Below are 21720 nucleotides of genomic sequence, written 5' to 3' on the forward strand. Positions count from 1 at the left end.
TATTTTTTCATAAAAATGTATTTCAATTTGCTCGTGCAAAAAAAGGTTAACTTTGCCCCGCCCCTTCCTTCCCCCCAACTTTCCATTTCCTGTTTCGAAAAGCTCGGTCTGATGCGTCTTCTCCTGTTCGACCGCTAAAGTTTCTCCTTTTCGGTTGTAAATTTGCTTCTTTCCAGCAACATTCTCTCTCGAAATGAGCCATTTACCACACTATTAACGGATAATGGCATCACGCCGCGGTTGTGTTGACATTTAAAATGACTGATAAGAGTTACTAAAGTGAACATTAAGGTAGCTGCGGAGAACGTACCTTCTGATAACCTATGGCTTTGTTTATGTGAAAGAAGTTTGCCTATGATAGTTCAGCTGCTCACGCATCCAGAAAATTTTCCCGCGTGTTTTTCCGAGGCCGCTCTTCCAATGAGCGTCTCGGCTTTAATTAAAAACACGGGCTTGATTCAGAGCTTCATATAAAACGTTGCGCGGAAATATAATGTCGTGTATAAATCACATTTCATTCAGTCTGTCTTGAGGCAAATGTTATCAGCGCCGTTGCAATCCGCTCGCTGCTTTCTCCCAAACTGTAATGTGCAATTTTCCTTGAATGCATTATGCATATTGACTTTAATTTTCCCTCCCCCACGACAACATCAGTCTCTGCATTCCCCTTCATTTTCCCGCTATTCTTCATCCGTAATGGGCTCTTGTTTATATCCTCCATCGCCCCTCATTTAACTCATTAACTCCACCTGATGAGTCCGTATTTAAGGACCGCGGCTCCTCTGATGGAGCCTCACCTTTGCAACGGAAGGGGGGTTCGGATCCAGAAGCTTTTTCCCTTCACGTTCATGAATGCGGTTTCTCAGATTGAGAGAGATTTCTCAGGTTTTGAAGGTTTTGAACCTCCTTATTTACGAGCCGGGGGCAGATTTGACATCTCGACCTCCTGTCGTGGAACTTGACCTCGGGCCCGGCCGGTGAAGAGGTCGAACATCTTAAGATAGACACACAGGGAAAAGGGGGACTTGAACTAAGCTTTGAAAATGAAAATAAAATACATTTATTTGTGAATGTCATATTGAAATCAGGATTTGTTTAAATCTTACTAATGTAATTGTTTATTATTATTATTATTATTATTATCTTTTCTTATCATTTATTAGCATTTATTTTTATTATTATTATTATTATTATATGTACATCCATTGTGTATGTATTATATTATTTAAACAGCAACAGCAATAAAGATAATTTATTACATATAGATATAATATTTCAATAATTATTATTTGTATTATATTAATGCATGCATTTAATTTATATGAATTATTTTATTATTATTATTCCTGAAGACTAATAATAATAATTGATGTTTAAAATTATTATTTTTAAGTAATTATGACAATTATAATAGCAATTATTATTATCATTATTATTATTGTTATTGTTGTTGTCGTTATCATTATTATTATATAATACATCAGTAAACCAATATATATAAATATATCACATATAATATATCATTTTTATTCTACTACTAGTAGTAATACTACCACTATTAATAATAATAAGAAGTATAAGTATCAATCTTATTATTATTGTAATTGTATTATAATTCATAATAGTAATAATAATAATTATCATTATTATTATTGTGTAATAATTGTTATTATTTATAATATTTTATTTGGCAGTTTTAAGCCACCCAAACACTTGTCATCTTGCTTCCCCCTCCGGAGTCGGCCGCCGTCCCGGGTCTGTTTTTTTTTGCCAAGAAGGGAAGGATCCAAGTGTTTCTTCAAAAGACTTGGAAGTCAGCGCTTCTTCTGCGGCACCGACGGACGGCCACCCGCGAAGTCCATATGCCCAGCCGTTGTTGACCCCGTTCAATCCACCGTTTCCTTCCCCCGACTGAGCTGGCATTCCACCCTCGAAATCACCGCCACGAGAAATCCCCCCCACAAAAAAAAAAAAAAAAAAAAAAATGACCCTTCCAAAATCCAATGAAATAAGGGTGTTTTCTAACTCCATGTTGTACTCCACCAAGTTTTCCTTCATCGGTTAAATTGAACAAAAAACACAAAATACCTCCAATTCCTCCTTTGCTTCTAAACCCGAGCAGCCGAGGCTTTCTTGGGAAGCATAAAAGATCTCAGAAGCAGGTAGTTGTAATTTATCCTTCAGGTACAAAACACCCACTTACCTTTAGTTCTTATAAATTTATGAACATTCATAACATCTCTGATTCTCATCCGAAAGAGTCCTCTGGGTGCTCTCTAAACGGCGTGGCCGCAAGACGCAAGGTCGCTCCGAGCGGTCGTATCGAGTAGTCGCGTCGCTCAGGTTTTGCAAGTGAAACCACCTAAATAAACTTTTAGTCGTTTCTCCGTGCAGACGCGATGATGTATTGGAGCGGGGAGGATGGAGAGGGACGAGAATGAGTCTGTAAGACGGGTAGTGCATGTTCTGGAGATGAGATGGTTTGGACGGCGCGGTGGGCATCTGCTGGACGGACTCAGGTGGTTCAGATCAGCACGTCGGGTCCTGGACGGTGCAACCATTACAGGGAATTACATCATCGGCATTTAAAAAAAGCATCATTACTGCTCCTCATCATGGGCTCAGATCAAATCTACCTTTTTTATTTTGATTTTTTTTTCGCTCCTGGAGCCCCACTGGACCTTCGCTTAAAGACTTTGAGCTTCTCAGATACGCCAAGGACCCGTCAGAGACGCCCGTTTGTCAGAAATTCTCTGACATCCGTGAGATGCACGATCTGCACCTCCGGGAATTGATAGCCATACCGTGCCTTTTTTTTTTTTTTTTGAAAATATCATCGCCGACCCGCCCCCAAACGCCAAAGAACCATCGACCTCCCCTCTGAGGACGAAAGTAACCATCCCTTCCCATTCCTTCCCATCCTTTCCCGGCCTCTTTTCATGATTACATTTCAAAACCGGCGCAGGTGTTCCGCTGTCAAGCTCATTCATTTCTGCTCTGAACATTTCTTATCATAACGGATAACAACACAAATCACGGAGTATTTGACGGCTCATTCCAAGGAGAATGCCTCAATAAGTACATGTTTCACCCGGGCCCCTGTGCTCTCAAGGTAAAACACTTTATCCGAATAAACGGTGACATTGAGTGCCTCTTTGCCGAATATGTCTGCTGCGTCAAGATAGTCTGTATCTTCCATTCTTAAACCGCCCAAAACCGTCCTCCCCCTTCTCGTAAACCGCCGTCCTTCTGGTTCGTAGATGGGTGATTTATGCGCAAACAGGTTAAATATAGCAAACAAATAGGGAGCTGCTCCTGCGCCGACTGTAGCTCTAAAATGATCCCTTCATCAAATCCTGGACGCTCCGTCGCAAGGGAACGCGCAATGGTCGTGCAGCACGAGATGCGAACGAATAAAGGGCTGATCTCGAAATCCATCCTCAAACCCGGAAAGAAATCCGCTCATCAATCTACTTTGCGTCTTCGTTGGACAGCGTTTCTATCCAAAACTAGAATTTTGGTCGTTCTGACCCAAGTCTGATTCACAAACTAGCATAACAAGCAGTGCTTTCGTTAAGGGATGATTTATCGAAGAAAAACATCCTGCATATACAAAGTTTCTCCTATACAAAGGCCAGTTTGAAGTACCTGTATTTTCCTCCCGCAGTTCTGCTTGTCCCTTCGGTTCCTCATCGTCTTATCTCTGATTGGTTGTGAAGGGCCAGAGGTAGTGGGTTTTAATTGCCGCTCAGGCTGCCATTGGTCATTATATTTGTCCCCGTGACGGGCCTGCCAGGCTAAAGGAGGACTGACAGAACACGTACAAAGACAAATGAAGACGAAGGATTTATTGCCGCGGCGTTCTGTTTTCCTGCATTTCATTTCTATTTGATACACCGACTGCTTTGTTTATATATACACACTCACATAGTGTTGTGTTGGGCATTTGGTATTTAAATTGAATATAAGGCCCGGGTTCCCAACGGCCGCGGGAACAATGAAGGGATGTTTTTTTAGAGTGAATTTTGGGATCAGTTATAATCGACTTTCAGATCTACATATTAACCAACATGCAATTCATATAATGGTTTTAATGAATAAGTACGTATGTTTTTTAGTTTTTTTTGGGGGGGGGGTTGTTTCTGAATTTTGAATGATCTATTACATCCTAGATCTGAATGAATGAAACATGAAAATATGAAATATCATTTTTATGAAATACTTTGTTCTTTACATATTTAAATGTGCTGACAACAAAATCGCACAAAAAATGATCAATGAAAATCAAGTATTAACCCATGGAGGTCTGGATTTGGAGTTACACACCAATTTAATGTGGAAAAATTTATTAACGGGGAAAAACACACCACAGGCTGATCCAACTTGGATGTAATGTCCTTAAAACAAGTCAAAATGAATCAGTGTTGCTTCCCAAGTGGACAATTTTATTTCACACATGTGTGTTTTACATTGTAAATTAGTATTTCCTTCCTTTCCTTAAATATATATCTATATTTTTTTTTCCAAATCAATGAATTAATTCTTTTTTTTTTTTTAGCTGTTGTGAAAATACAATTAATATGTATCCCTTTGCTTTGTGGTGCAATGTGAGTTTATAAAAATAAAATAAAAAAAAAAGAGCAGCAATGAATAATAATAAATCAAACTCTCAACCCCCCTGCTGTACGATCCCGGAGTGAGGTGATGGAAATCACATCGAGCTCCGAAGGCCTCTTCTCTGTATGAGCTGACTCTGCGGTCGGACTCCCCCGTGGAGGGAGAAGAACAAAAGAATAAGTTAACAATTTTCCCTTCAGGAATCAAAAGATCACCGCTAAAACAACCATACAGGTACTCAAAGAACCGCTGTAGTGCGTTTGATACAAAAATGAAAAGGATAATTAGAATAAAGTTAGATCATAATTATCTTGATTGCGACTAGAGAGACCAAAAAGATCACGTCCACCAACAGTTTACATTTTCAGTTTTCGCCGTGAACCGGGACCTGGCGAGTTCGAGAATAAGCCTGCGGCGTAATTAATTTCATCGGCACCGAAAGGGAATAAAAATAAAGTTGCAAAGGGTTAAAACTAATTTAATACACCCTCCTCCGAATTCTTCAAATAAAGATAACGTTTGATTATTGCCTTCGTTTTCTGAGAGGCGGATTTCGCTGTTGGGGTGAACTGCAGCAAAAAAAAAAAAAAAAAAAAAACACATATATTTGTCTCATGCAATTAAAAAGAAACGACGGTAAAGCTCGATCTAGGTGATTTAGTTCATTTTGCGTCTTTCCCTCGGCTCCCCTGCTCTTGTTACTCTTTCCTCCACCCACCCGTCTGTCGCCCCGGGCGCGGCGCCATAACGAAGGGCCTACGGTAACTCATCAGGACCCGGGGGTGTGTAGATCAGCGTCTCCCCCGCCCGAAAGAAACCGCCGTCTTCCCACGAAGCCGCTTGCCGATCGTCGAACCCAAAGACGGAACCAGCTTTCGGGAGATGTCGGATATTTTTTGACGCGGTCCGGGTAACATCGCTTCCTGGTCCGCTGAAAAACTCCCCGAGAAATAAAGCGATTTCGGTTTTGGCCACGGGAGTCTGTTCGTACCGCATTGATGTGGCATCGTTATTATTTTCAAAGAAGCGGGATCCGTCAGACCAAAGCCGACCTACTTCAGTCATCGCATCCCGCGGTTTATTCCTGCGCCGATGTAAAGCTAGTTTTCTCCTTCAGAACCGCGTTGGACACTTTGTACGCCGCCTGTAGGAATCACTTAAAGTCAAATACCGTTCATGTCGCACAAAATTACAAGGAGCAGTTTTCCTCATGGGGGATTTAAAGTCTGCAAATCTTTGTATTGGAGACACAAGTCGTGTGTGTGTGTGTGTTGTTGGTGGAGGTGGCGGCGCAAACAAGTTCAAGGATTCAAGACTTTTATTGTTGTTAAACACAGTGCAACATAATTTAGAGATAGCAGCTTTCAGATTCGGTTGAATCAAAAACAGACAGCCTTAAATAGAAAGAAACTGCACGACAATAAAACGATAGCAGCATCCCTGTGTTAAAGGTATAAGAAAAATAGATTAGAAATATATGAATAACATCTCGAAGAATAAATAGATGAATATGCAGAAAGAAAAAAGGAAAAAGTGAAGAAGTAGAAAAGTGGAAAAAAAAGGTTTTATTGTATGTACTGTGTGTGAGGTTCAAGTGTTTGCGTTGTGCTGAATTTTGTGCGATTTGGGTAAAATTCTTATGATTACAACAATTCTTCAGCATTGCGGCGTTCTGTGAGACACACTGGGACGGACTGAAAAACAGTCGGTTGAAGTCAGAGTCAACTTTATTGTCAATTTTCTCCGCGCGGTACTGAACATGTACTGGACCGAGAAGACGTTTCTCAAGATCCCACGGTGACAAGAACAAAATTAACCAAATAAAAATAATAATAGAGTGCAAATCAATAATAAAGTGCACTGTTATATTAAACAGTAAACATGAATCTATGTTGTCATCCTTTTAATTGTCTCTTTTATTTATATTTATATTCATATGTAGTGTTGTTATTGCTCTACTATGACAAAAGAATTTCCCATATGGGGATCAATAAAGTGTTATTATCTTATCTATCTTATGAAGTACAAAGTGCACGCAGTTTAAAAATGATATTTGACGGCATGAAAAGTAGCAGCAGCCTTTTTTTTTTTTGTTATTGTACAGTTTATAGCAAAGGTCAGTAAGAAGTACCATAATGGTACACGCTGCAAGAGCAGCATGATGGTTTTCTCAGTGCAAAATAGCAGATACGCAAAAAAAAAAAAACACTATTTCGACATATTATCAGAGTCCGGGGGAGAATTCGACATCCGGGGAGCGAGAGGATGGTTTTGCACCTTTTGCCGTCACGTGTGGTTTTGTAAAAAAGTGAAACGTTTCCCCTTTTTGTCGCCCAGGTTTCATCTACACATGTGGAGGGACGCTAAAAGGCAGGAATGGCAGTATAGAGTCGCCGGGTTTCCCGTACGGCTACCCCAACGGGGCAAACTGCACCTGGGTCATCGTGGGAGAGGAGGGGAGCAGGATCCAGCTCATCTTCCTGTCGTTCGCCATTGAGGAGGAGTATGACTTCCTGTCCTTGTACGATGGACACCCGCATCCCGCGAACTTCAGGACCAGGTAAGGCTGGGAATTTTGATTATTATTATTATTTTTTTTTTAATTATTTTTTAATTTGTAAAAATGGCATTTGATTGGAAACAGGAAGATGGACCGAAAAAAAAACAAAACAAAAAAAAAACAGTACAGCGAGGACAGAAATAAATGTATCTATCTTTTAATCGCGGCTCTCGGGGGGGGTATGACATCATTTTTTTTTTCATCCTTCGTTGGGTAATTGCTCATTTTACAATAATAAATTAAATTGAAGACTAATAAATTGAAGACTAAGTGGGAATGAAACGGCTATCTGAATGGAGTACCCGCATTGAAAGAGGAAAAACAGTAAAACAGTAGAAAAAAGAAGACAAAAGCTTAAAGCTTCCAAAACGATTGATTGTTTGAATCCCAATTTCCGGAACAGGTGAATACACCTGACTATAAGCCGCACTGGTTAAAAATAACCAAATAAATATATGTGTACATATATAGGGCTCACGTGGGCTCACATACAGGAAGATGACACACAGAAACCTTTTTTTTTTTTTTAATTCTTAATTAAATTACATACCAGTAACTTCTAAAAATACATGCTGGAAATGCTTTTTTTCTGCACGGTACCTGTAACACGGCTAACGAAAAAGATTAATGATAAATAACAAATGGAAAAGTTCATCCATCCATCCATTTTCTATCCCCACGTGGTCCTAATCCATCTTTGTCTTTCATCCGCGCTCTAAAACCACTAAAGTTGTCTTCTTCGGTATAATTCTATTGGTCTGATATGATGAGGCGAAATGTTTTGGCTGCATTAAGGTTATTAATCCGAAAAATCCGTAAATTAGCCGCATTATCATTTAAGCTGCGGCCTTCAAAGCGTGTGGAAAAAAGTCTGGAAATTACGGTAAGTGACTGTCATCGGTTGTCGATTACCGAGTTTAACCAGGTTGCCGTTAACCCGGCGTTTTTTTTTTTTTTGACATCCAGTATTTGTTTCCGATGCTCGATCGGTGCTATTTTTACTGATACAGATTAATATTTAATCACAATAATTGAACAAATCGGTCCCAGAAATGTCACAAACGGTGACATCTACTAAAGAAATCTGTCAGGCTCCACTTTTACTTCCAATTTTGCCGTAAATACTTCAGTGCGAGTACTTTTTACGTAAGAGTGCTTTAGCTTTGGGTCACTGTGGCGCTCTCGGGTAATTGGAATAATGGTTTACAAGGGTTTTCGCTATTAAATATGGATGAACTCTTGACAGGTGAGTGGTATTAGAGTCGGGATGAGCCAGTCGCTTTTCACGGCACGATCAGGGGTTCTGGGAACTTAGTGCGGGTCTACTAACCTGAACGTGATCTTCCAGAAAGACTTTTTCCGGTTAAAAAAGGTAGGAAGGGCTTTCGGCGTCGTGCTCAACGCCACCATCAGGGAACCAATGAGAGAAAAGAAAAAAATTAAATTAATTTGACTGAAGGAACAGGCCGGTGATCACAGGCCAGATATGAATCATTCATATCAATCCCGTCTCCTCGGCAATATTATTGCAGCGGAACAAACGACCCGGAGCAGCAACAAGGTGCCCTTCTGTCAAACACAAATTGCCGCAGCTGTATCGGCGCCGCCGCGCTTTTCCCTTTAGTTATTGAACTATTTTATCGAGCCGCTACGGCGAGAAGGGAAACACGGGGAGGGGAAACTCAACACGCTCGCTATTTGCGGTTTTATCAGGGCCGGCCGAATCGCGGCTAATCAAATTTGCGAGCGAGGCCTATTCAAATGCGGGGTGTTCTTTTTAACCTTGCATTCGCATGCGACGGCGCGAGGAGGGCGGCGGGCCGACGGCGTTTTCGGGAAGGATTTCACCGATGAGGAAAGGAAGATGGGAGGGAACGGATGAAAGAGATGCAGACACTTTCAAAATACAGTTTTGCTGAAGTTGGCCTGAACTTGTACACTCGCGCATTTTGCACTTTTTGAAAAAAGTGAAACACGACACCCTTGTTTATTGACCTTAAAGCGTTTACAGCAGCAGGTTGATGAACTCTCTCCCAAGCTAAATTTTACACAGAAACCGATTTTTTTTTTTTTTTTCCGTGCAATACATCAAAAGAAAGAACAAACAAACTTCTCCCATTCCTTCTATTTTTACCCGTCCCCTGACGCGAGACGTTTCCCCGGCGTTCTACGTATCAGCGAGTGCCTGGTTGAAAATCCGCATCACCTCCCTGCTGTCTAAAAATCTCCAAAACTCGAAAACGCTCGTGGCAGCGGGGGGAAAAAAAAGAACAGGGGAGAAAACGGCAAAATACAGTGAGAAAGTTCATCGATCGGGTACGTGGGGTTTGATTCCCAACCCAGTGCCAAAGTGCCCTTGAGCAAGGCATTGAACATCTTAGTTCCTCCCGACGATGGCGTGGTTAGCTTATATCGTGGCTAGCGCACCGCGAAGCTCGTAGCCACGCGCTCTCAAGCGCTTTGGAACCGCGACCGGTTTCAAAACACGAATTAAGTCTGTTTAATTATCCAGGCTCAACAACGAACCAGTAATCACTCCTGTAATTTTACATTCTATATTTACAGTCATTTGGCAGACGCTTTTAACCAAAGCGATTTACAAGAAGTGCAATTCAGTCACCGAAAATCCAAAGTACCATTAGCACTTTTAGCTGAATTACCAAAGTAGTAATTGAATTACCACCAGTTGTGATTTTCGCTGAATGCAATGAGAATTCACGTTTTCGGGTGATTTTTCCCCACTGCCGAGTAGAAAGGAAGAGGGGAGGCGCTAAACAAACACGCGGAGAACGTTAAAGATGCCCTTGGTTTTTATTAGTCGCCTTGGAGTTCCTGCTTATATCAGATAACTGCATGTGCGTGTGTGTGTGTGTGTGTGTGTGTGTGTGTGTGAGGACTTCATAGATACTTGTAATATATGGGTCAGTGGTCGGGATTCTCGTACCTGTAACTACGTCTACTTATATTCTCCGAGTTCCCCGGCCCCGGGCCTTTGAAATTGCCGTCCCGGCTGAGTGGACTGATTTTTACAGCGTCCTGAAATACAGCGCCGGCTTCTGGGGCGGAAAACGCATCCGGTGAGGAGAAACCAATTACATACACAGTCAGCGGGCTGCGCCTCATCCCAGCAACGTGGCACGATATTGTAGTTTGTTTATGGAAAACTGCGTTGAAATTACCCCCCCGAAAAGAAAAAAAAAAAAAAAAAAAAACAATAAACGCCGTCTGGGGGTGAAAACACATCGTTCGCACGACGTTCGTCAGCCCGATAATAGCATTTGGTAATTAGCATATCAATGTAATGTCAGCGGCAACTCACTTTGAAAACAGGAAGAAGCCCCAGAGACATTTTTGGTATAATTGGGAGTTAAATTGTTTCGGATGCTCCCGCCGTTTCCCAAAAGGAGGGGGTTCTGAAAATATCTGACCGTTTACAAAGGAGCTGGAATCCCGAAGGGGGGGGGGGTTAAAACAGAACGACGGTAGCCCAGCCCCCCCACGCAGCGTCTTACATGCACAGGCGCCGTTAGATTTAGCAAGCCTGATGGCGACACCAATGAGAGATTTATCCCTCCGCCGTGGCAGTAAATAGACCTGCCGATAACCGGGCCATAGACCTTAACAGTATATTCAAGGCTGACAAACAGTAACATTAAGTACGATGAATAGCCGGACGGGAGTCTGTGTGCTGATACACACACACACATACACACACACACACACACACACACACGCAAACCAAAGAAAATGAGTTGTCTACTCAAAGGAAATGAACGTCTATTAACTCATGCTTTGGACACCACCTGAGAAAAGTGGTATATTCCCAGCTCCACCATACATACACACACACACACACACACACACACACACACACACACACACACCAAAAAAAAAAAGTCTGCACAGTAGTTGTAACACAGGAAATGAATGTCTATTAACTCATGTTTAGACACCACCTGAGAAAAAGTGGTGTATTTCCAGCACCACAAAACACACACACACACATACACACACACACATGCACACACACCAAAAAAAAACGTTGTCTGCTCAATAGTCGTAACACAGAAAATGAACGTCTATTAACTCATGTTTAGACACCACCTGAGAAAGGTGGTGTATTCCTTGCACCACCAAACATACAAACACACACACACACACACACACACACACACACACACACACACACACACACACACACACACACACACACTAAAAAAGGTTTGTCCGCTCAAAAGTCGTAACGCAGAAAGAGGACGACTATTAACTCCTGTTAACTCCTCAGCAGCTATCCTGTAGATAGCTGCTGAGAGTGGTGCATTCCCAGCACTACCAAACACACACACACACACACACACACACACACACGAACACACACGCACGCACACACCAAAAAAAAGTTTTCCGCTCAGAAGTCTTAATATAGGAAATGAATGTCTATTAACTCATGTTTTAGACACCAGCTGAGAAAAGTGCTGCATTCCCAGAACCACCATACACACACACACACACACACACACACAGACACACACACATACACATCCTTCCTGCAAGCGTGAGACACACACATCCTTACTGGCTGGAGATGGTCTGAAATGGTTTATTTAGGTTTTGAACTTTTTACGGTCAGTTTCTATATTCAAGACGTCAGAGTTTTCCTTAACTTTCCATAAAAAGGCAAACAGCCCGCCTGCCCTCCCCCACCTGCTTCCCCCGTTTTCCCGCCCTCAATGTTCCGCGTTGCCGCGGCGGCGATCCAACTTGGCTCGTTTTCAGCGCGGCAAGCTTTCGGCTGTCGTGTGAACTCATTGGCTGATGAATTATGTTATTAACTGGCTGCCGTGTTTAACACGGATTCAAAGAGTTCGAAGAGAAAAAAAAATGAAAACAGAAAACCAACCCTTGGCTGACTCTGGGTCTCCAGTTCACTCGAACGTTGCAATAATCAACTCTGACGGGGAATTTTTTTTAAAGTTCAAGTCAGACCAGGTTCCCGCTCCACCGTCTTGGCCGTGATTCTCCAAAATATATACTGAAAGTAGCTGGACGCACACAGACTGCTCTTGAGGAGGCCTCTCACTGACATTTATTTAAAAGAAAAAATCTCTTTTCGGCTGAAAACCCCCAAAACAACACTGACCTGAACTTTCAAATTATGCCAGCCCTCAAACAGCTATTTGAAACCTGCTGGGTGTTTTCGGAGACCCCTGGATCCCAATATTATTATTGTTGCGGTCCCACGCTGACCGATACAGCGTGCAGGGCAGGTGTCAACGCAAGACGGAAGGGGGGGATGGGGATCGTACCATTCTGCTGTTTCGATAGGGGGGGGGTTTGGTGCTTTTAATTTTTTTTTTTTTTTTTTTTTCCCTGTTAAAATCTTTTCAAACACATTAAATGGATCAATGTGTTGAATAGGAGCCCAAGTGAAGCGTAATTTTACAGATGGGGTTCATGGTTGACCTCATAATCGCTATCATATGTTGCCACCACCACCCCCCCCTCCCCAAACTGGAACGTAGAAATGGATTAACAGGGTAGGGGCATAACATTTGCATGTATAAAATATTTATTTTAATTTTTTTCTCGATATTTATCCTTATTTAGCACTCATGGTTGTGGTTATTTTTTTTCCCCAAATTATTTCATATTTTCCTCCATTTCTTGAAACTTGGGAAAGACTGGAGGAAATTTTTAAAGTAGAATTTGCACGCATAAACTGTGAATATTTTTGTTTCATTTTTTTATTCTCTATGCATTTATTGTCTTTTAGCTCTAATGGTTCTGCTTATTTTTCCAAATTATTTCATATTTTTATCCACTTCTAATACTTGGGAAAGACTGACGGGAAATCCCAAAGTAGAATTTGCACATATAAACTGTGAATATTAATTATGTTTTTTGTTCTCTCTGTGTTTATTGTCTTTTAGCTCTAATGGTTGCAGTTATTTGTTTCAAAATTATTTCATATTTTCCTCCGTTTCTGGTATTTCTGAAAGATGGGAAGGAAATCCCACCGCAGAATTTTAGATGTATAATCTGTGAATTTTTCCTTTTTTTTTTAATCTATGTATTTATTGTCTTTTAGCTCTCATGGTTGCGGTTATTTTTTTTCCAAATTATTTCCCATTTTTCCTTCATTTCTAATATTTTGGAAAGACAGGAAGGACATCCCGCAGTACAATTTACGTGTATAACGTATGATTTTTTTTCTCTGTATTTCTAATATTTTGGAAAGTGTTTGGAATAAAAAAAAAATCTAGAATGATATAAAAAAGAAATATTTCAAGAATATTGAGGCGTACCATCGGAGCTATGCGTACAGAGGGAGGAGGTTGAAGGAAAATAAAATCAAATGTCAAACCAAATGTTTGATCACATCCCAGACCCATATGGTTATAGTTAGCATCTTGTTTTTAATTGTTTCTCTGCTGCCATGATGACAAAAACCCCAGCAACAACAACACACTTTCAACTCTAACCATACCGACCCCAACATAACTCGTCATTGTTCACCAAGACAAATTATTTCCAATTTTTTAAGACCGTGGGTCTTAGAGTAATGCCATTTCAGTATTGACAATAAAGTTGACTTCGACGCCACCTCATCATGAAACTCTGAGAGGCTCCAAGTTCGGATTATCAAACGCTCAACTTCTAGTGCGTTTTTTAAAATACGTTTTTTTTTTTTTTTTAAATTCCCCCGGTTGGCTCATATCTCGGGCGCGGGGCCAGAGGCCATCGTCTCCACGTGATGAGTACCTGGCGTCTGATGGTTTCTTCTGTCGCGGCGTACAAATCGCGTGGACGGAGAACGTGAACGGGACAACAAGTAGACTTCAGAGATTTTAGCAGCTGTCTGAGGATTAATAATGTATGAGCTCCAAGAGAACATCTGAGAGTTTTCTTGCATGGATGCCTTTGCCAGATGATCGTGATAAAAGCGGAGAATACTCCAACCGAGGACGCCATCCCAGAGGTGGGTTAGGTGAAGTCCATGTTGCAGACGGTTAAATGTTTATAAATTATCCTAACAAATTAAATTGTGAAGTAATAGTCTAGTAATTATGAAAAGGAAGCGGGATCAGAGAATTCTGAAATGGAGTCATAATGGGGTTTTTGAGGATTAGAAATTAATCCCGAGGAAAGTGGGGTATGTGTCGCAAAAAAATAATGGGGTGTAATTCAAAGCCTCTGGATCTATCAGCGACTGAAGCGCTAAACTTCAGAGTCTCTTGTGATTAACGCCGGCCGTCTCTCTCTCAGACCTGATAATCTGGTTTTATTTCTGAGAAAAAGAAGAAAAAAAAAAGAAAGAAAACGAGGCATCCGCCGCAGCCCACGTTTCCCCTGGAAACAAAACCGCCCTAGATAGAAGGACAATGAAGATTGGCAGAAACCTTAAACTCGCCACGCTGCATTTCCCAGAGGATTAATCAGCGTATCCTGATTTGAGCCTTAATGCGATAAAATATAAACACCGGGAATGTCACTCTATACGTTTATATTATATTTCAGAAAATGTGCAGTACGGGTACATGCGGTCCTTTCTTATATCAGTCAGAATAATGCCATTTCTTAGTCTGGTTGTCTTAGTTATCGCCTTCAATTTGATGTTGTGAGAATTTCCACGCGAGTGCCATAACAGGTGTATTACAAGTAACTCCTTGCCGCCTGTGTTTGTTATTTACAGGCAGAAAAATTCAGAGAATGTCTGCTGATACGGCCTGAAAGGGTATTTGATCAAGGCCAATTCATCCACCTGTCCGTTTCCCAGCTCCCCTGTTTATTTCCCGAGGAGAACGTTGTCCCGGCACTCTAATCATTAGAGATGGCAGCCGCTTTACGTGATAAACAGGGACGTAAAAAGAAACGCTATTTATTCGAGACGTCACAGAGATTCAGTAGTTGGATGTCAAAGGGTCACGAAAAAACACTCGCGTCCTCCGACCCCGTCCCCCGGGCTGTTATATTGCACCCGTTATATAACATTAAATTTATGTGAATTGATGGATTTCAAATTTCAAGGCCGCCGCCAAAGCTGTGACAATCGTTGGAATGCAGCGCTTGATTTTTATAGTTACGAGATCACGGTGTTCACTTGACTCAGAACCTGCTTGTTGAAAGTTTCCTTTTGGGGAAAAAATTGATTTGCAAATTAGCAAAAATCATTCAGTGCAAACGAAGGAAAACCATTCCCTATTTTTCACCGATTAAGACGCGTCTGTCTTAAATCAAATCATGCTACATAATGTAAGACACTGTTGCACAATAGGATCTTTTTGCAGTTCCCAGAAACTTTTCAGGAACTTGGCAGCCTGTTGCCTTCCGACGGCACGGGAACCAGGGACCAGGGATCGTAATTTCTACGAATCATTGGAACTCATGACGTAGATGGTTGGTAGAATCAATAAGCCGCTCCTCCAATACGAGCTACAACTCACTGACTGCGGAGCGCCATTTCTAAAAATCACCTTGATCAACAGTCAGCTTTTTTCTTGTGACAAAATGTCTGTTGGGGTTCTCACTCATCCGGGTCATGGTGAATTCCTGTCCAAATATTCTTGTCGTGGCAACTGGACTTGTATTTCTTCACCTGAAGATGTTTCCGCCCTCATCCGAGCGGCATTTTCAGTTATAATGACCTTTGAGGAGTGTCCAAATAGAACGGCCGGGGTTTAGGGCGGATGTAGGTCGTGGCGGCTTGTTATGTAAATGGAGTTGATCGGCAGAAACTTGGTCGAAGGGGGTTGTGATGCTTATGGAGTGTTGTTCGTTGGGGACAAAAGAGCAACTTTTGCGGGAAAACCTGGATTGGAATCTGAAAATGTTAAGCTAAACGAAGGACTTAAACGTGTTGGACCACATGGACTGAAGCTCAGGTGGAAGTTCTGGTGGTGGATCCTGGAGGGTGCAGATGGGCCTGGTTCTTGTGGGAAAATCCATCTTGGTATTGATCCCAGTATGGCATTATACACTTGTGAAAGTTTGTGTCTTAGGCCCCTTCTCTATTCAGAGATGTTTTTTCTGTTCTGACAAAGATGGCTTCTTTGAATCCTCTCTCCAACCATCTGTCTTCTCTGAAACGGACATTGCTGTCTACCAAAGAATCGCCCTCATCCTTCAGGTGTCGGTGGACCGCAGAGTCCTGTTTTGAAGTGGCGGGACGAAGGTACAACGTTTTTGGGATTCCCTTGGATTAGAATCTGAAAAAGTGAAGCCAAACTTCTCAGATTGTCAAACAAAGAAACCTGAAACCTGTTGGATCCCATGGACCGAAGCTTAGGTGGAAGTTCTAGTGGTGGGTCCTACCGGGTTGTTTGGAGGGTGCAGAAGGCCCGACCCATGTATGTTTATCCGTCTTGGTATCGATCCCAGTACGATGTTGTATGTGGGATTTTGTAAAAGAAGATTTTGACAAGACTACACCATGATCTGGATGACTGAGAACGTCCACAGACCTTCACTCTCATTCACTCCTCTGGACAAATAAGGGTCTCCAATGAAGCCACTCCATGTTTTCGCTGAGAACATTTCTTTTAGTATTCTCTGGGTTGATTCTTGATCATCTGAAGTGTGTTGCTTCTTCTTCGTCCAATCCAGAAACACCAGCTTCATTCCTGGGCCCTCCCGAGCACAAAACTCCCCACAGGTCTTTCCAACTGAACAAGCCTCCAAGACGAAGGGTGAAACATCAGGGCTCGCGGCAGAAATTGAACATTTTTCACCAAAATAAGTGGCGAGTTGGCTACCGGTGAGGTTTTTCAGAAAGCGAGGCAGAGCGGGGGGGAAATAAAAAAACAATCTGAAAGTCCATGGTTGTTATCCCCGTCATGCATTGGGCGCATTTGGGCGGTTTGTTTTTGAGTGTACCGCTTAAGGTGCACATTGCAGAAAATTGCGGTCTCTGCCTGTGGGGCCAAAAAAAACCAAAAGGTTCCCCCGGAGAAGAGTCCTTCCTTGAACGGCATCTGAGCCGTACAGTTCTGTCCGAAAATGGCTTGTGATGCTTGTTGGGGTGGAGGGTGGGTGGAGGGTGTGCACAGCTCTGCATCCACACCTCTGCTAGTACTTGCTTCCCCCATACTTGTCGTAGCCTAACACCTGCGGTGAACGTTGGATTATGAGTCATACTTGAAATGCGGGGGTTGAATTTAAAAACCCTTCATGTTGGATATTTATAAGAATCTCTTGCCGGTGAGTAAAGTCACCGTGCAGCCACGTGTCGTCGACGGGATTTCAATGCCGATATCTTTATCTCGACAACGACGAACCGTCATTTCCGCACTGTATGGCGCTACTTTTTCACGCACTTTGAACACTGCGACTTAAACAATGATGCGGTTAATTTATGGATTTTTACGGATTAATGAGATTCATGCGGCCAAAACGTTTAGTCTCGTCACACCGGGCCGATGAAAGTACATAAAAGACACCGCAGAACACACGGTTTACACAAATGACATTGAAAGCAACAACGAAAGAGAGGCTAAGGAAGTGTGTGAAGGAGGAATTCTGAGGCTGGGTACTTCCAACTCTGAAGAAGACGACCTTAGCGGTTTTATTGGATAAAGATGGAAAGAACGATCAATGACTTTTCCTGGTCGGCTACTGTATTTTTTTTTATTTTTTCAACCAGCTGTGTTACAGGAAAAGTTAAAAAAGATGTTTCTGTGTAAATATATTGTGTTACAAACGGACACCTGTGGCTTAAACACAAGTACGGCCTATAAATGCAATTTTTTTTTTTTTCTCAAACTTAGTGGCTCCGGCTTAAATTAAGGTGCATTCAATAGTCTAAAAATTGCGGTAAATATCCCCTTTGAATGTTTTAAAATAATCCCCTTGAACAGAACCGCCTATACACTCCCTTTGTGTGATATTTCTTCCACATGGGTTTCGTCCCCTGTGTTTTTAAAATCAATCGATGCATCGGACAATGCATTTCATCAGCAGTTTCTTTGGATCCGGTGAAAAGGGTCAGCGACGCTGGAATAGCAGCGCGGTCCCATTCGTATATATTTCAAGCTTGCCTCACTACGCTGCTCGCAAATTTCCATTTTCTTGTGCTAGCGAGCAGGAACTCCCGCGTGCCGAATACGCAGAGTAGTGTTCTGACAGGCCTGGATAAAATGAGCCGCCGCTAACAATCACAGACATTTCATGGACTTCCATAATGTCTGCCACTGCGCTGTATGCAGAACAGGAAGTTTCCCTGGCGGGCAACAATCCTCCATTAGCTTTCCAGGCATCCCATAAATAGGACCCGATTATAGTGTGGAGTCGAACGTTGATAAAGTAAATTATTTATGTCATGTTGTATATATATAGTGTTCTCCTACTGATATGCACGGGCAGAAATACATCTACATATTTTATTGTTCCTGGGGAAAAAAAAGACAATCAGGATAAAATGGGTGCATGTGCACGGCTATGCCACTTTTCTTTTTTCCGTGCACGTGGACGCGCATCGTCCCCCGGCTAATGCCACAGTCCCACGAGCGGCTAATTAATGGCATTTCAGGTGAAAAGAAAAGGGCAATCGAGTGAAAAAAATATGCGGGAAATAAATATACAACGTTCTCATGTCGTCTAAAGTGATGGGGACATAATTAAATGAACCCTTTCATGTAATTATCGCTGTTATGCTATTTTTTTTTTTTCAAATGTGATTAAAACTTTATATTACACATGGCCTGAAATAAGGAACAGTATCATATTACCCATGTTGTATTATATTTAAATGATCTTTTAGGATAAATACTTATTTTATTATTACAAAAAAATCAGAACAGGCAATGAGTTTTAGGATTGAAAAATAAATCCATTTAAAAAAATATATTGGATTGTACGTCTTTTGTGTAATCTTTATTCTAACATTGAATATTAAAAATAAATAAAAGGTATTTGATTGTACGAGTTTTTCGGTAAACCTGATTCTAACATGACAGCTACATCAAATTATCTCCTGGAGAATTTTCTCTGGTGGCAACCGTCAGGATCCACCAACACATGCTTTTTGATAATAAGTTAAAGAAAAGGAAGCAAAAAATCAAAACAATAATAGGCCCTAGATCTGTTAAACCTCTTCAAATCTCTGTTTATTCCCGTGCATGGGCTGGTTTATCCTTCCTCCTCATTCCTGTCCTGACCCACTTTGTATCTGCAGTCCACCACAGCAGCGATTATACACCTGGATAAATCACACACACACACACACACACACACACACACACACACACACACAGAACTCCGCGTGGGTCGCATAAATAGGCATACATGCATTTGTAAGTACATGCACACACAACCCACTGCCACGGGAGGACCCACCAATGCCAAAGCCAGTGGGAAGAGCAGTGTGTGACTGGTGTGGAAATAAGCAAATGTGGACTTTGATGTCGGGACTGTGTTTCTGAGTGGAGTGGGGGAAGTGTGGGGTGCAGATTTAAGTTAGCGTGTGTGTGTGTGTGTGTGTGTGTGTGTGTGTGTGTGTGTGTGTGTGTGTGTGTGTGTGTGTGTGTGTGTGTGTGTGTGTGTGTGTGTGTGTGTGTGTGTGTGTGTGTGTGTGTGTGTGTGAGCGTTTCGTGCGTATTGAGGTGTGTTTATCCCCGAGGTAGTGGTATTTCATCTCTTCCTGCATCAGTTCTGGCCTGTAGGGGGGGGAAGAGGTGTGTGTGTGTGTGTGTGTGTTTGTGTGTGTGTGTGTGTGTGTGTGTGTGTGGGTGGGTGTGTCTGTGGGCATGACAGTAGTTCCAAAAAGCTGTACTCAGGTTAAAACACAGGAAAGGAATTTATTTATTTTTTTCTCTTTTTATTCTGTTGCTTCGTTCAAAGCTTTTGTGCATGAAAGCTCAGACCAGCACTTTCTGGATCCACACAGATACCTCATATGTGCAATGAAGTTCTTGGAGGGATCTAGTGGAACGCAGTGGATTGACAGAAACTTGGTTTTAGCAATAAGGAGGAAAATGGCATTGGTGGTTCTTTTGAACACCGGCTCTCCTGCAGATATATGACAGAGGAGGTACAATAATAACAGTAAGTAATTTAAGAAGTATTTAAGGCAGTGGAGTTTATGATGACATCCACCAGGAATGAGTCCGTTAGAGGGACAAAACATGTTAAATGTTTTGGAGAGGGATAGTGAATATATTGGTAGACGGATGGTGAGGTTGGAATTGCTGGGTAGGAGGTCTAGAGCAGGACCAAAGAGAAGATTTATCGATAGAATGAAAGAAGAAATGACATCAGTTGGTGTGAAAGAAGAGGACACCTGAAGGGTGGAGCAGTAAAGAAGAGAATGAAACAGGGAGAATTTCATTGCCTCAATTTTATTTGTACCTTAGTCTCAATTGGAAGAGCGTGTTAAAAAAAAAAAGATAAAAAAAAAACAAAAAAAAACAGGATTAATGAAGTGAATTGTTATATAGGCATTATTATTATTATTAAAATTATGATTATTATTATTATGATTATTATTATAACTATTATTATATTATTATGTTGAATTTCAGTGAAGTTTTATTATTATTATCATTATTTTACTATTATCAGTAGTAGTAAAAGTAGTAATTAGTATTTTTATTTTTATTTTGTATTAGTCATTTTAGGTTAGTTAGGTCAGCTATTCTTTCTGCAGTTAACTCTGCAGAATCCCCGTATCCTCAAGCACAGTAGCTCCACAGACATCCCAGCAGAAACGTATCTCATCACCACCTTGGCAATGAGAAATCTGGTATTTAATAACAAACATATTGTACCATTCCAACCAGCGTAGCTGTAAAATTCACATTTTTTTCATTTATCATTTTCTATACTCTAGCATCATCCACTGCTCCACACTTAATGCCTCAATCGTCATTTCTATTATTTCGGAAAAAAATTGTTGTGGGTGTTTGTGATTGGTTGTTGGGAAGAACTTAGTTGAGCTTGGGTCTCTGTGAAACTGCTAAACCCTGGATTTGAACAAGGTCGCCGACTGAGATGAATAATAACATTAGATTTGTTCTTTGCAAATTTCCAGAGTATAATTAAAAAAGAGAAAGTATTTTTTCACATGTCTAGACATCTCTATATATTATAGATACCTGTTTTTCTTAGCAATACGTAACAATTGTGCAGCTGCAAAAGATAGGAAAACAGAAAGGAAAACAGTTTTGCTAACCTTGACAGACTTTTTTATTCCAATAAAGATAATGTGCACAGGTAGAAAAAACATATATTTTGATTCCTGTTTATGATGCAGGCGGGCGCCAAATGATGATTGGTCTGAAATGGGGGGGGGGAATGTTCCCCAACCCAAAATAACATAAGCTGTGGATAATAACAGCCTGCAAGGTCCTGAAAAGGCTGGACACGAGCTATCAGAAAAAAACTGTTATGTTATTTCCGTATGATTATATCACCCCAAAAATAAAAAAAAAAAATTATATATATATATAAAAATTAAACATCAAAAATACAAAATAAATAAGTAGGCTGACCACAGTGGGACATAATCAGCTGTGCATATATCCTGAAATGCAATTAAACCGTCATTTATC

The 21720-nt window shown here is 41.3% G+C and overlaps 1 protein-coding gene across 1 annotated transcript in view; it reads left to right on the plus strand.

Moving 5' to 3' along the window:
• csmd1a (CUB and Sushi multiple domains 1a) overlaps window positions 1–21720 on the plus strand; it is a 199065-nt gene that overhangs the window by 88746 nt on the left and 88599 nt on the right. Inside the window, exon 2 of the mRNA XM_086178221.1 lies at window positions 6955–7177. Coding sequence (XP_086034347.1) covers window positions 6955–7177 — 223 coding nt within the window. The remainder of the gene's footprint in view (window positions 1–6954; window positions 7178–21720) is intronic.

This window comes from Fistularia commersonii, chromosome 30 (genome assembly GCF_037954325.1).
Source record: "Fistularia commersonii isolate RoL2024-O1a breed Wild chromosome 30, RoL_Fcom_v1.0, whole genome shotgun sequence".
NCBI lineage: Eukaryota > Metazoa > Chordata > Actinopteri > Syngnathiformes > Fistulariidae > Fistularia > Fistularia commersonii.